This window comes from Lolium rigidum, chromosome 1, assembly GCF_022539505.1.
Source record: "Lolium rigidum isolate FL_2022 chromosome 1, APGP_CSIRO_Lrig_0.1, whole genome shotgun sequence".
Classification (NCBI taxonomy): Eukaryota; Viridiplantae; Streptophyta; class Magnoliopsida; order Poales; family Poaceae; genus Lolium; species Lolium rigidum.
In genome coordinates this window covers 264,204,413-264,220,666 of record NC_061508.1, presented here as the reverse complement: position 1 = coordinate 264,220,666, position 16,254 = coordinate 264,204,413, and the positions used below count along the sequence as shown (strand labels likewise).

The 16,254-nt window shown below is 40.0% G+C and overlaps 1 protein-coding gene across 1 annotated transcript; it reads right to left on the bottom strand.

The window, feature by feature from the left end:
* Nucleotides 1-14,418: 14,418 nt before the first annotated feature.
* Nucleotides 14,419-15,993, bottom strand: LOC124683617 (berberine bridge enzyme-like Cyn d 4). Its single transcript, XM_047218102.1, has one exon. The coding sequence runs from the start codon at nt 15,991-15,993 to the stop codon at nt 14,419-14,421; it is 1,575 nt and encodes a 524-aa protein (XP_047074058.1).
* Nucleotides 15,994-16,254: the final 261 nt, after the last annotated feature.

Below are 16,254 nucleotides of genomic sequence, written 5' to 3'. Positions count from 1 at the left end.
CGTCAAGGTCTTCGACGAGACGCGGTGCCGCCGGGACTACCAGGGCGACATCACCGACGAGGAGGACGACTGAGTGTTCTTTCTTCGCAGCGAACTCGTGCACGGAGGTTTCTGGATGTTCGCCTCCTCGGTAGAACCAACAAGGGCACCATCCTCCCGCTGGATTTTCCAGTTTAGGTGACTGGGTGTGCCCTCGAGTGTTCTTTCTTAGCAGCGAACATAGGAAACCTTCGATGCACGGTCTAGTTAGGTTTAGTTTCTTTGCAAAATTTTATATTTGTGTCCACGACGGTTCAAACTATGCATTAGTTTGTGGAAAACCATGTTCTAAACTGTGTCTTTGTGTAAACCATGTTCCAAATTATGTATTAGTTTGTGGAAATTGAAATAAAAAAATCAAAAAAAAGTATTTTAAATGTTTGGGGGAGGCGTTTGGGGGACGCGGCTGGGGAGCGACGTCCCCCAAAGGCGGCACGAACAAAAACACGTCCCCCAAACACTCAATCCGGCGCGGTTTGGGGGACGCGGCTGGAGATGGTCTTATAACTTAACTCGTTAAAACATAAGCTATTGTAATTATCCTTGGGTGGAAGCGGAACATCGTATGATTGTGCAATTTCTAATGTTCGCCGTCCTTTATTTACGCAGGGTGAGATTTTACTTGTTAAGGGTACAACTATGACATAACATCTCGTTACAGATGGACATATGAACCCGAAACATACGTTGTGTCCACAATTACATAGGGTAAACTTCTAGTTCGCATTTAGGATTCATGTATAAGAAATTATAATAAGTTTGATGATGGGATTTTATGCACACATGTGCTGCCTTACATCTACGCAAGATGAACATTTTCTCAATTTCAGAATCCTACTATCCAAGTATAATACCTACTGTAAATTCATGAAGAGTGGGACTTGAGATCCTGCTGATATTTGTATTGTGTGCACCTCAATTTTGAATTTTTGCATAGATCGAGTGCTTACAACTGCTCTTGTTGGTTGTAGCCCCGATTGCTTGAAGCAACCAAGTTCATAGCACACTTGGTTAATCAGGTAGTTGTGCATGAGGTCGTGGCGCTGAGTTTCTTGTTATACTTCTTCAACTAATGATAGCTTTGAGGTGCATAACTCAGTTCACTTTTAATTTTTCCATGTGCATGCGCCTTCGTATGTGCTACTGATATTGTGAATATATATCTCCAGTATGGTCATGTGTCTCATCTGAAAGGTGGCAGTGTGGTTTTTGAAGGAATGCGGAGCAATACAGTAGGAGTTAACTCCTCAAGGACTTCATGGTGACTTCAAATTTTATTTTAATGCATTGCTTTCTGAACCTGTTAACTTACACCTTGTTGTGTATCATATATGTCTGGTTTGAGACATACTATTGTGTTATGAGTTTTCTTACATAGGTAGTATAAATTATGCACCAGCTCTATTTGACGCCTAGAGGGTTTTTAGCTTGAAGATGTTATGTTTGTGCATTTAGGTCAAAACCTTTAAGATGATCCACTTTATCATACACACTGTTCTAGGTCTTTCTATTCTGGAATTTAATGCCCCGAGTTTGCATAGGTATTTAACTAAGATGGTTTCCATCTAAGTAAGTTGTTTCCATATACTAACCAAGTTTTTTGACAAACAATGTCCCGAGTTTGTATAGGGATTTAATTAAGATGGTTTTGCCAACATGCTTAAATTGTTTTTATCACCTAACCATGTTGTTTTCCAAGCAAATGTCATGAGTTTGATAGTGATTTAATCAAGTTTATTTTATCAACATATTTGTTATTTCCACCATCTAACTAAGTTGTTTTTATTACCTAACCAAGTTGTTTTACATGCAATGCACTGAGTTTGCATAGTGATTTAATTAAGTTCCTTTAATCAAAATGTTTAAGTTGGTTCCACCATCTAAGCTTTATCACATAACCAAGTTTACAAGCAGTGTCCTTAATTTGCATAGTGATTTAATTGAGTTGCTTTCATCAACATGCTTACGAGATTGTTTTCACCATCTAACTAAGTTGTTTTTATACCCTAGCCAAGTTGTTTTCGAAGCAATGTATGGAGTTTGCATACAGATCTAATTAAGTTGCGTCTATTAATATGCTTAAGTTATTTCCATTATCTAACTAACACTAGTAGGAAAAGCTTTATAGATGAGATCATATTTCTGTGGCGCACCAACTTAATATACGCCACAGAAACAATATCTGTGACGCACGAGTCACAGTGCGCCACAAAAATAGCTTAGTTTTGTGGCGCACAGCTAATCCATGCGCCACAGAAATAAGGTGGGGCTCACATCCTGCCACCACCAATAATTGGTGTTGTTGTTTCTGTGGCGCATACGGCAGTGTGCGCCACAGAAATAAGTGATTCTATGGCGCACTACTGCTGGTGCGCCACAGAAATAAGTGATTCTGTGGCGCACCTGGCGTACTGGTACTGGTGCGCCACAGAAATTGCGCGCTTATATACCCGCCGTACCCCTCCCTCGCCCGTACCCCTCTCTTCCTCTCCCTATACCGCCCCGCGCCGCCGCCTTCCCAACACAGTGAAGTAAAAGTGTAGTTTCCCAACACCAACGCTTTTGACATAATTGATACACACAAGTTGATGTTCGAAGCCGAGGTTAGGAAAGAGAAGTGTGATTGCCTGGATAAATTTCTTTCAACCGCGATGGAGGAGAACGCCCATCTGGAGCTGCACACGAGGAACATGCATAGAATCTAGGCCCACATCTATGGTTTTTCAAACGAGTAGCTTGACATGATGGCATCTATGCCGACGACCATATTTTGCCGACAACCTATCCTAAAAGACCCTGCATACCCACATGAATGCTAACATCCAAGTTTTGCTGCCGGACATGTTTTTGTTCGTCATGTCGGCCTATATGCCGATGACCCCTATATCGTGTCACTTATCTACGTTTCAAATAGAGCGCGAATTCAATTTTTCGAGAAATACATGCGGTAGAGATATTATTTATATGTATATTATCAACCACTCTATATTCCGATTAAAATCCACATCTTTTACCTCTAAATTACTGTTATAAAATTTGTTTTAAAATTTCCTTCCATATGCAATAGTTGTGATGTGATTGCACGTAATAATATACTGTAATAGGAAAGCTAATTATATTTTCCCTTCCATGTACAATACATGTACCCTATATGCCCAGGGCCTCTAACGGGCATGTCAACATATGCATATCGCCATCACGCTTCCGTCAGTAGCAAAACTACGGGGCCATGTGGCAGGAATCTATGCCGGCAACTATGGTTTTTGCCGACGGGAAGTCTCAACAGAATGGCATGTATGCTGGCGACCATATTTTTCTGACGGTCTGTCCCAAAAAAATCCTGCATAGCCAAATGTGTGCCAACGGGCGAGGTTTTTCCGACGGCCAGGTTTTGTTGGTCTCCATTTTGGAGCATTCGGCATGTCGGCCTATATGTCGATGGTCCCTATATCATGTCACGTGTTTGTGTCTTAAATAGAGCGTGAATTTATTTTTTCCGGCAATACCTGAGTAGAGATATTATTTTTGTAGAATACTACCACTATAGTTTGATTAAAATCAATGTTGTACGGCTAAATTACTGCTATATAATTTTTTTTAAAAGTTTCCATCCATATAAAATAATGGTAAAGCAATCGTTCTTAATAGTATAATGTAAGAGCAAAGCTTTAAAAAAATATGTAATAGCAAAGCTAATTATATTTTTCCTTCCTTTGTCCAATACACGTGATGATTTTTTGTGAGTGGAAAACATGTGATGGTACTTTTACATGTAAGCCTCTAGACTAATCCTTTTATTTTTGTTTTCCACGAGAGGTGGTACGTGACAAATGATGTATGTCCACAAAAACATTTTTCTATATGAACGTAAATCTTTAAATCTTGTTCCTTAAAATTATAGATCTAATCGCTAAAATAATTTCGATGATGTGGATGAACATAGTGTCTCTATTTAAGACCTCTATATTGTGCTTTTAGTATATAAATTAAAATCAATGTTTCTTAAGGCTAAATTACTGCCATATAATTTTTTTTTAAATTTCCTTCCATATAAAATAATGGTAACGCAATGGTTCTTAATAGTATGCTGTAAGAGCAAAGCTAATTATATTTTTCCTCCCCTTGTACAATACACGCGTGATGATTTTTTGTGTGTGGAAAACACGTGATGGTACTTTTACATGTAAGCCCTCCAGACTAATCCTTTTATTTTTGTTTCCACGTCAGGTGGTACATGACAAATGATGTATGTCCATAAAAACATGTTTCTATATAATCGTAAAATCTTTAAATCTTATCCCTTAAAATTATAGATCTAATCGCTAAAATAATTTTGATGATGTGGATGAACATAGTGTCTCTATTTAAGACCCATGTATTGTGCTTTTAGTATATAACTAGCATGTGGCCCTCGCAAATGCGAGGACGTTATTTTTAGTGTGTTGGATTTGTGTCAAATAAATTTATAGTTTTTTAGATATTCACATTTAGTGGCAAGGAAATTATACAATTTTATTGTTACATTTAATGTAAATCTAAATATACCATCGCTTGTTTGCAACATATAGTTTTGTGTTTAACTTTGTGGTGAGTTGTGATTATATCTAGAATAGCAAACTAATGACCATATATTTTTTATATATAAATCATGTTAAATTACTACTTAGAACAAAAATTTATACAGACTAAGCCATCAATTTTTATGTGATTTTGCATTAATCCTTTTCGTAAAGAAATGTTATGTTGGATTACTATGCCAAGTTTTGTCTGACGGATGAAGTTATCTCCTTGAATATAGTGTTATGTTAGCGTAAAATTCTGCTCAAATCCTGGTAAAACTCATGCGTGCAATTAGTGACTAAAAAGAATCTAAAAAGATGTTGATTAGATTTGGAAGTTTGAAAACTAATGCATACACGTACTTGGCATGCAAGCTCGCATGTTGCATGTACACACCTCAATGAGACATGAGAGTGTCTGCTTGGACCGACACCAGGTACATGGGTACGTGTGTGCTCGCATCTGCTTATGTGCATCACATCGAAGCAGCTTCCTTGCATGAAGAAGTGAGAACATATCTAGTGATACCACACCTTATTTAATACCATGATACTATTCTTCAAAATTTGAATTCTAAGTGTCAAAAAATTCGGAAATAAAATTTTACATGTTCACAAGATATGTGTTTGCATGTCCTGTAATTTATATAACCAAATTTGAAATACCCTTAGACAAACAAAAAAGAGAAATCCAACATGAATAGTGTCACATAAAGACAAAAGCACAGAATGGCACTATTCATATAGTATTTGTCTTTTTTGTTTCTATTTGTGTATTTTGAATTTGGGTCTGAAACTTCTGTAGAATGTAAACACACATCTTGTGAACAGCCACAAATTTGTTTTTGAATTTTTTAACACTTACAATTCAAATTTTAAAGAGTGGTATCATGGTATCATTTAAGGTGTGGTATCACTAGATATTTTCCCAGAACATATCTAGTGATACCACAACTTATTTAATACTATGATACCATTCTTCAAAATTTGAATTCTAAGTGTCAAAAAATTCTGAAATAAAATTTTACATGTTCACAAGATGTGTGTTTGCATGTCCTGTAATTTATATAACCAAATTTGAAATAACCTTAGAGAAACAAAAAAGAGAAATCCAACATAAATAGTGTCACATAAAGACAAAAGCATAAAATGGCACTATTCATATAGTATCGGTGAATATCGATCTAGCAGTCAGCGGTCGGCATTAAAGATGATCAGACTTGTAGATGGTAGCGTGAAGGATAGGGCGCCGATAATTTTTGGAGACATTTTTCATGAAGAGTACAAAATAGTTTTTTTTTTTGCATCACGACGGCTGCATCGGCAGATGGACATACCTGCAGATAGTCAAGTACAGGAAGCTGGAACGTTTTAGGAAATTTTGTTTCCAGAAGAGACCTATGGAAATTTTGTTTCATATTTTCCTTGGAAATTTTCGTATTTATGTATTATCCATGGATTTTATATGCAAAAGTAGTTGTACTTTTTAACTAAGTTATTATATTTTTATTTCCTAGTCTATTTATATTATCAAATTTCAACAACTTTTTCGTATAAATTTTTTGTAAAATTGAGCTATTATAGACTCCATGCGCCCATCGCCTCATAGTAAGCTGTAAAAACAAATACCAACTTACACACTCTTTTATTTTATGTCTTATTTACAAACTGGTACATGCATTCCTCGTGCACTGATATATACGGTATATTTATATTATCTAATTCCAAAAAACTCATATAAAATAAATTAAGCTATTATGGGCTCAATACAAAGAATAGCTATGGGGTTGTTACCTCAAATAAAGTAGCAAAAAAAAATATAAACTTAGTCACGTCCATTTTATTTATTATTTAAAAATTTATACACAAATTCTTGTATCTAGACATATATTTGTAAATTTTTAATACCGCGCTATTGCAGTTTTAGCTTCGTATCGTGACGATTAACCGCGGCCAAGATTTCCGGAAATTCTAGATGGCAATTTATGCATGAAACCCGAATATATATATACATGTGAATAACTATCTTACAAAAATATTTAAATTGTTCATAGTATATATGGTGAATATATATTTTTTATTCCAGATTTTTTGTGTTTGAATTAGTTTTGCTTCTTGTACTACTTATATATTGCCCGAAAAAACTTAAAACATTTATATGTTCGTATGTATGTTGAGTTGCTGGGGAAAAAGATCACGTTACATGCTTCTGGAGATGATACCATCTGGAGTTCTTGACATGTCAGACTAAAACCGTTATGTTCGGTGAGGTTTCTCTTTTTTTTTTTGTGTGTTCGTTTCTCTAGAATTCTAATTATGCATGCTACTGCATCTAAACATATCCTCTTTTGTTTTCTTATCGTAGTAGTACTTCTTTGTGTGGTACCAAGGTACGTGCCAGGTGAACTCACAATATATTTTTTACGCAAACTCGTATTGTCCGGCTTGAACCCAAAATATTGTTTGCATAGCGTACTTGTTAGACTCGGACCATGTATGTGTTACACATGGACTTGACAATAATAAAGTTACGTAATCGGCCGTTAAATCCTAACCGTATATTATAGATCTAACTGCTAAAATAATTCTAATTATGTTGATTAACCTGGTGTCTCTATTTTAAAAATATGTATTTTGCTTTTAGTATATAACTAGCCATTAACCCGTACACCAGTATGGGTTAGCATTTTTATTACTTCTTACATGCCAATTTTTTTACGAATTACAAATAGCTGACAAAATCTAATAATTTGTGGATTACTTTATTGGTTTTTACATGGAACCATTGGAGCTATCTTCCTTCTATGTATTTTTTTTATCTAATTGTATGAATTATAGTTACTCTTTTTCGACCTTCAATTTTTTTCACAATGCTATTATCTATTTAAGTATAGTGGCAAGCGACATTGGTTTTAGGAACTATGTAAAAATATTATTTTACTTAATATTTTCTGCAAAGACATATTATTTGATAGAAACAAACTTGATTCATGGAGTAGAGCATAGTTATTCAACACCCTTTTTCTATGCATTTTCTTTTAGATAATTAATATAATTTCTTAAGAAATTACTTATTAAAAAATTGTGTGATTTTACATTCAACAATCAGCAATTTATCTACAAATACTATAATCACTAACCAAAAGGTCCTGATTTATTTTCTAGAATTTTACAGTCACACATAAAGTTATAAAAAAAAGTTGAGAGATTGGTTCTTGGGCAGCTTTTTTATCAAATTATGTGCAGTGCAAAACTGTATGTATATTTGATAATATGCAAAGAATCGTACTCTCCATTCTCTGAAGAAGTAGTATCTAATTCACCCATCAACAAAAGCATCAAGCAGAAGTAGCTAATTAATAGAAACCTATACGATGCAATCAAAGTTTTTCGATGGTTTAGCATGTACTCCAACACCGAATGATATAATTATTACTTCGCATCTGCATAAATCTGATGTACTCCATAAGTTCTCAAAGAAATTTACGTTTGGATATATCTTATGTTAAGTATTAGTTTTGACGAACTCCCTAATAGAAGGACCAGCATTTATGATTTTTAAATTAATATCGCTAGATTCATCTTAATATATAGTTCAATAATATATTTATTTGATGTCACATATATTTACACGCAAAAAACAATATCACATAGATTGCTATTTTTGTGTAAAATTTTGTTACATTTGAAAGGATTTGACCTCCAAAAAATACGTACACTTATTCGCGGAGTAAGGAAATATGTGAAAATATTTTCCGGACACATAGGAAGAGCTTGTTAAACCAACTCAATAACTCTTCACATAGTCAATTCGTGGCACAACAATTGATATCCTGTCATACTGAGCGTTGAATTTGTGTTGCAAATTTTGTTAGCACATTATTTATGGGAGCACAGAGAGCCAGTAAAGTTTCTCCGAGGAACATCTAGTTAGAATTTATACTTTTATTTTCCAGAAGAAAAAAAAGGAATAAATTATATTTTTATGGCATGCTGATGCGGGTATTAAAACTGTCTATATGAACTTCCACCCATAGTTATTTTCCTAAAGCTTCTTTTCAAAGGCACGTATCCGGTCAGGTTTCTCCAAGGACTATTGTTAGGTGTAGTAAACAATTTGGATTCCTATGGGACACACTGGTAGAAAAAAGGCCATTAGTCGCGGTGCGCAACTGCCATTAGTCGCGGTTGCGCAACCGCGACTAAAGCCCCCCCTTAGTCGCGGTTGCTTACGAACCGCGACTAAAGGCCCGTCCACGTGGGCGGCTAGCGTGCGCCTGGATGAAGGACCTTTAGTCGCGGTTGGTGTCCCCAACCGGAACTAAAGGCTATTTCGTTAATTTTTTTTAATTCATATGGGTTTCTAATTTTTTTTCACTCCGTTTTTTTTTATATTTTTTTTCAGAATTTCTATTATTTTAGTTATTTGCATAGCTTAGTCTCTATCTCTAACTACACTTATCTCTAGTCAAATTACTTACTCGTGGGCAAACTTCCCGCTTGGTCACCCATCCTCCCGCACTAGCACGCTTAACTTCCAAGTTCCATCCCGTCCCGCATCCAATTGCTTCGCACGCATGTATGTGATAGTAGTATCATATCAATTCTATTAACATATGTTTGTTGATGTCAAATTTTTTTATTGTTTGAATTTCAAATAATTCTTTTAATAGAAAAAGTAATGATGTAATAATCTTGAATAAATAAATAAACATTAACTTTTTAATTTTTATTATTTTTTAAATTTTTATTTTTTTTTTGTTTTTTAATTTTTCTAATTTTTTTGCCAAACCTAAAAAATTGAAAATCTAAAAGGGTAAAAGTAATAGTAATCTTTATGCATGATACAATTATTAATTTTAATTTTTTTTAAAAATAAAAAATAATAAAATCCAAAATTTATAGGAAAAACTAAAATCTTCCTGCTTTCGTATTTTCATATTATACGTTTTTGATATATTATACGTATTTTTTCGACATCGTATGCAAAAGTTATTGCGGTTTTACCATTTTTTAAACTTTTTTTGCAAAAAAAGTGAAAATTCGAATTTCTTAATTTCTCCGAATAGTAGGTTGCATAACATACAAGAATCTGAAAACAATTTTTTTTGAATTTTCTATCATTTTCTTTTGTATTTTACAAACCAAAAAAAGGCGATCCAGGGGGGGGGGGGTGCAGGGTGCGTGGGAGTAAAAAAACTCGGAAAAACGTTTAGTGCGGTTGGTGTCCCCAACCGCGACTAAAGGTTTTTCCGCCGGATGGGGTACCCTTTCGTCTCGGATAGACATTAGTCGCGGGTTGCCTCCCGAACCGCGACTAAAGGGCTTTAGTCGCGGTTCGAATAGTTTCGGGACTAATGGGGTGGACGGAAGCCTATTTTTCTACTAGTGACATTTAAATGAACTTGTACTATTAGATTGGCACACCAGCCGTAGAAAAATATGGTGGGACTGCTCGTTTCAGTAAACTACTTGACTCTTAGGGCCGGCTGATCTAATATGTGTCGCATCATAACCAATAGGAAACAAATTCAACGTGTCAAAGTGATATTTTACGTTACGTTATAAATTATGGCTCTCTCGACTAATCTTAGCCGTAAATTTTAGATCTAATTGTCTTAATTATTCTAATGATGTGGATTAACGTGGTGTCTCGTATGGTGCCTCCAATTAATAAATATAAGATATAAGATACCCAATTGCTAAAAAGTGCTTGGATGCTAGTTAGCAACCTGAGCACTCGTTTCTTATCCGTCCGATTTGCCCGATCAAAACGCGTTCAGAGTTTGGTACCCACAAAGTCCCACCTGGCCACGTCCCCCGCCCCACCAACAACCATCCCCTCACGCCTGAGGAACCGCCAGCGCCGGCGAACTTGTTTCCCAAGCGCCGCCCGCTGCCGCTAGATTCCCCGCGCGCCGCCCACTACCGGCCCGGCTCCCTCGCGTGTCTCGCGCCGCCAGCCGCCGACCTGGCTCTCAAGCGCGCCTTGCGCCACGCGCTGCTGGCCCGATTCTCCCGCGCGCTCCCACCGTCGGCAAGCTCCCCGCGCTTCCGCGGTGGTCGCGTTTTTTTGACCCGCGCTTGCTTGCCTGGCAGCCACCAGCAACCTGCGTTGACCCGTCGACCACGTCTTCCTCCTCCAGCTCGGTCTTCTTCCGCATGAGGAGCTATTCAGCTGAGGCAGCTCTACGAGCTGGTTTGGATTTTTAACGCGGGAGGGCTCCACAGCTGCTACAGCAAATTAGCGAAGCTCCGGCAGGGGCAGAGATGCGCTCAGCCATGAACAGCCTCGATGTGAAACCATCTCTTCGTTTTTTTTTTTCAATTTTGTCCCCTGACTTTACGGAATTTAGGCATAAATATAGTTCTTCCTTTTTCAGCCATTTTTTCAGGCTTACGTGTGAATGCTGCATGGTTTTATATCCCTGTCGCCAGAGATCGATCACCACATGTGGAAGCTCCTCTTTCATTGATTTTCCACACAATTGGTAGTAGTAGCAGCAAATTAAAGGCTCTTGTGTCTCTCCCCATAGAGGCGCCAGCGGCACCCTACTGCCGCGAGCAACACCCCCTCATCGGATCCCCTTGCCGCCGGATCCCCTCACCGCGGCAGTGGCGGCTCCCCTCATCGACGAAGGTGATTTGGGGTGGTGGAAGACGTAGCCCGTCGCTGGAGCTGCTGGGGCGGCGAGAGTCAACGATCTGCGAGCAGGTTGGCGACCTGCGTCGGGGTGGTGGCGGAGACCTTCTCCGGCGGCGCATGGCCGGCGGCGGATGTCGGGCTGAGGTGGGTGGTGTCTGGACGAAACCTAGATCTGACTTGGGTGGACCTCCCGTGCCTCCTACCTATATCTTCTTCGATGCGTGGTAGGTCCGGATCCGGTGGAGGGTCGTTCAAATTTATTGTGGGCAAATTTTTGATTTTGTGTGTTTTCTGTACATGATAAATTGCTTATTGCTAGAATCAAGTTGCTTAGACACATTAAATTAAATTCGAGTGGCGATAGAGTTTAGTTGTAGCCATTACTTCATAACTTTAGGTTAGGTCTGACCCGCCGCCAGTTTGTCTAGCTCCGCGGGGGTTGGGCATTGGCGGTCTAAAAACGGTATTCACTTGGTCTCTTGCAACTCATATTGCACCTCTTGTCGTAGCTCATGTTATCAGCCACTCCATGTTTATCGAGGTTGAGTTGTATCTTGTGGTGGTGGCGGCTGCCACGAAGATGTGCAGCAAATTGTTTTGTTCACACATGTACTAAGCTGTATTCTTTCACTAGTTTTATTGGTTCCACGAATGACCTAAGTTGTTTTTTCACACAATAATTTGTTTACTCACATAATTGTGAAGTTGTGTTTATTGCCATGAAGATAATAAATTTGTTTCTTCAAACATTTATTGGTTCCACATATGAGCTATGTTGTATCTTTGCACACAAGAAATTGCTCGCTCACACATTTTCTAACTTGTGTTTGTAGACAGCAAAATTGTTGCTTCACTCGTGTGCTAATTTGAATTTTGTCAGTGGTATTATTGGTTTCACGAATGAGCTAAGTTTTATTTTGCACACAACAAATTGTTCTCTCACACATTTGTTAAGTTGTGTTTTGTAGATAGTAAAGTGGTTCTTAACATATATACTAAGTTGCATACCCATTATCTCTAAGTTGTATATCGCATTGTGCTAAGTTGTATACCCCATGTAGTTCACACATTTAGTAAGTTGCATAATCATCATTATTACTAAGCTCATATACCACTAGTGCTAAGTTACACACCCATTGTTGCTAAGTTATGTACACCATTGGGGCTAAGTTGTGTACCCCATATGTGAAGTTGTCTACTTCTACACGAGAGTGGCAACAACTAGTTGTACCTATAAGTACATGTATTTCCCTGCTAAGTTGTCTACCACCAGTCTAAGTTGCATGAGTTGCATATCGCGATGTCACAACCTCTCTTCATCTCGCTCGATTCGCTCTTGTTGCTGACATATGCCAAACATCATCGGTATTAAAGCGATAACTCATTCGGTTTCTTGTAGCTCATATAACGCCCCGTGTCTCGTGGGATTGGCCACATTGGTGTTTATCCAGATGGAGTTGTGTACCTCGAAGCGACAACTGCCATGAAGAGAACAATTTTTTCACATATGTGATAGGTTTTATTTTGCTGGTGGTATTATGAATTCCACGTATGAGCTAAGTTGTATTTTTGCACATAATAAATTGTCCACTCACACATGTGTTAAGTTGCATACCCACTATTTCTAAGTTATATATCCACTACTATTAAGTTGCATACCAACTGTTGTTAAGCTGCATACACACACTTGTTAAGTTGTAAACCAACTATGATTAAGTTGCATTCATGGTCTAATATAGTTTCACCTCGTATAAATTGTCTACCACCGCACCTAAGTTGTGTACTATTTGGTTATAAAGTTGTACATTCGCTGCTATTAAATTATATGGTTACCAAAAACTATGGTGGGTAGCTAGTAGTGCAATGTTGCAAGTCTCATTACAATGAAGTTTCTGGGAAATCATCTTTTAGCTCATAGGTGTAGATGCACGTTTGTTAAAAAAGTATATTTCCAAATGTCTAAGATTTTTAAAAAGAATTTTCGGGTGTACATCTCACATTCTATGTTCACACACTATCTTTCGCAAAGAATAATATTTTTTATGGTCTGTGTAAAAACGACAATTTCCGGTGATTCAAAATAGCTTTTTACGTGCCATGTTTTTATCTTTTTTACGAGGACACACAAAATGTCTTTTTTTTCCATAAACTTTTGTGAATGAATATAGAATGTCCACATGTACATCTGGGATTTTTCTTCATAAATTTTCAACATGTTAGACTAAACATAAAATGCATTTTTCTTAATAGGTGCATTTAGACCTATAAGCCAAAACACCATGTCCGAAGTTTTTGCCAGTTGTTGTTAAGTACGTATCTTAGAAACTAAGTTGACTATAAAATATAAAAAAAGATACTGAAAGCAACTCTTTGTACGAAGTTGCTTTGTTACAACGCTAGATTTGATTTTTCGTAGCAACAAAGTTGGTTTTCAAAAAAAAAGTTTGTCAAAACATATACAAATGAGATCTAGTTTCGAAGATCTCGTCGCGAGAGGCCTAACGGTGAAAACGGAACGCAGTTCCGATACACGGTTTAAGAGTTATGACTTTTTTTTATTTCTCTTGTATCAAAACTAAATGCACGTGTGCTGTTATTTGGGTGATTCACGTGAGCTGTCTTCCTTTCTTTTTTTGGATGTACAAATATTTCCTTTTATAAGGTGGGTGCTAAGATGGACGAATTAGCATCCGGATGCTAGCTAGCCGTGTCCTATAAGATATAAGATAGATAGATAGATAGAAAGATGAGAATTTCCCTATACTTTGCCACAACATAAGGATGGAGCGTCCAGTTACAATCAGCCTCTAGACCGTGTTATGTTTACATGATAGTTAAAAAGGAAGAAGATTTGGTGCTATTTACATTGGAAATGTTAAACTCGAATTGATATGTGGGCAAAATAGTCTAGAATTGTACCGGAATCTCAACTAGAGAAATTCACTGATCACAGTTAGAAATTCTAAGACGAGACAAGCTACATGCATCACTTATTCACTTATGACCAAATGCAGTAAGTCGGGGTACGTAGAGAACTAACACAAAAGAAGGAAAAACTTTTACTAACGAAAAAAGGGCACGATCCTTATTAGTTGGCCATATTGTTATGCGCCAACAACGCTCTAAATCTCCACGAGCACCGAAGAAAATGCATGATCGATCTCCCTTGATCAATCAGTACTTCTCGATCAGTGGTGGGATGCTCTGCTCGTTCCTGAAGTAGTCCGTAGGATCAACCTTGCCCTTGGTAACGGCGAGCCTCTCGAAGTTATTCTTGAAGTATTTCTGTCCCCAGACCTTACCGCTGCTGTAGGTCGAAACGTCGTTCACCACCTCGTTCCTCCCAAGGTCGATGTCCCTGTAGTTGGCGTAGGCCTGCCTGGGGTTCTTACTCACGTACGGCTCCATGTAGTTGTAGATTTCCTTGCTCCACGACAAGGGCGCGGCGCCGGCTCCCGGAGCGAACCAGTAGTTGACGTACTGGATGTTGAAGAGGACGCCCTTGCGGTGAGGGAACGGCGTCGCCGATTCCGGGGTGGCGCTAATGGTGGCGCCGTAGGGGTCGAAGATCATGATCCCCGCACCAGGCTTCACGAGCCAGGTGCCAAAGATCTGCTCCCACACGCTTTTGGGGAATGGCTCGTAGACGTAGTCCGATTTGTATTCGGCGAAGGGCTTGAAGGAGTTGTTCCGGTTCAGGAGGTCGTCCTCCAGAGAGTCCCGGTGGCCGAGGTGGACGAAGGGGATGGACTCGATCCATGACATCTCGTTGCAGTGCGAGGGGTTCATGCCGAGCTCGGGGAACTTGCTCTGCATCAGGGGCGTCAGGGTTTTGCAGGTGCCGAGATACAGTGCCTCGAACGTGGCCTTGGGCCCCATCGCGATGACGCGGATCATGAGGTCGGCGGGAAGTTGCGGCGCGACCACTTGCCACTTGGTGATGATGTCCACGGCGCCCTCGCTAACTGACTTGGGGATCTTGAAGATGGTCACGGTGGGAGGCACCGGCAGGAGCTTCACCTGCCACGCGACCACGATGCCGAAGCTCTCGCCGCCGCCACCCCTCACGGCCCAGAAATGGTCATCGCCCATGGACTTCTTGTCGTGCAGCTTGCCGTTGGCGTCGACGAGCTTCACGTCGATGACGTTCTCTGCGGCGATGCCGTATTTGCGCAACAGCATGCCGAAGCCGCCGCCCGCGAGGTTGCCGCCCACGCCTATGGTCGGGCACACGCCGGCAGGGAACGCCAGCGTGCGGCTATACTTGGAGATGGCGTAGTAGAGCTCGCCAAGCTGCGCGCCGGAGTCGACCCACGCTGTGCGGCCCTTGCCGTCCACCCACACCGCCCGCATCTGGTTGAGGTCGACGACGGCGAAGTTCTCGGGCTGCAGGGAGCGGTACGAGAGGCCCTCGTAGTCGTGCCCGCCGCTGCGCACGCGGATGCGGACCTTGTAACGACGGCCGCACACCACGGCTGACTGGATGTGGGAGGTGTTGGTGGGGGTGATGATGTAGAGCGGCTTCACGTTGTCCGGCGACGACCACCTCGAGTTCCGGATGGTTTGCCCCAGCACGGAGGGGTAGGCGGGCGAGCTTTTGGCGAAGAGGAGGCGGGGCGGGATCTGCTTCACGAGGCATCCCAGGAAATCCTCCTTGGCTGCCGGCGGGAAGTAGGAGAGGGCGACCTCGCAAGAGGACGCCAAGGCACTGAAGAGCAGCACCAGCGCCAAGGCTCTGGAATTCGCCATCGTGGCGTAGCTTGGAGTGTACTCTCGGTGGCTCTCCGGAGACGAAGACAGGAGATGAGCTTATATAGGACAGCAGGCTTCGACTGAGCACCTCTCGTCTCTCCGGAGTCCGTAACCTACAAGCGCGGATCCATCAATTGGTGAGGTAGCAATCTAAATCTGGGGTGTTTAACCAAGTCAAGGTCTCCGTTTGTACTGGGTTGTGCGTGATGTGGCGATCGGGCATCGCATCTTCGACTTCGCGCAAATGCTGTGGGTTTG

What these genes read in the sequence shown, in the direction of transcription:
- LOC124683617 (XM_047218102.1), bottom strand. Translation starts at nt 15,993, where the DNA reads ATGGCGAATTCCAGAGCCTTGGCGCTGGTGCTGCTCTTCAGTGCCTTG.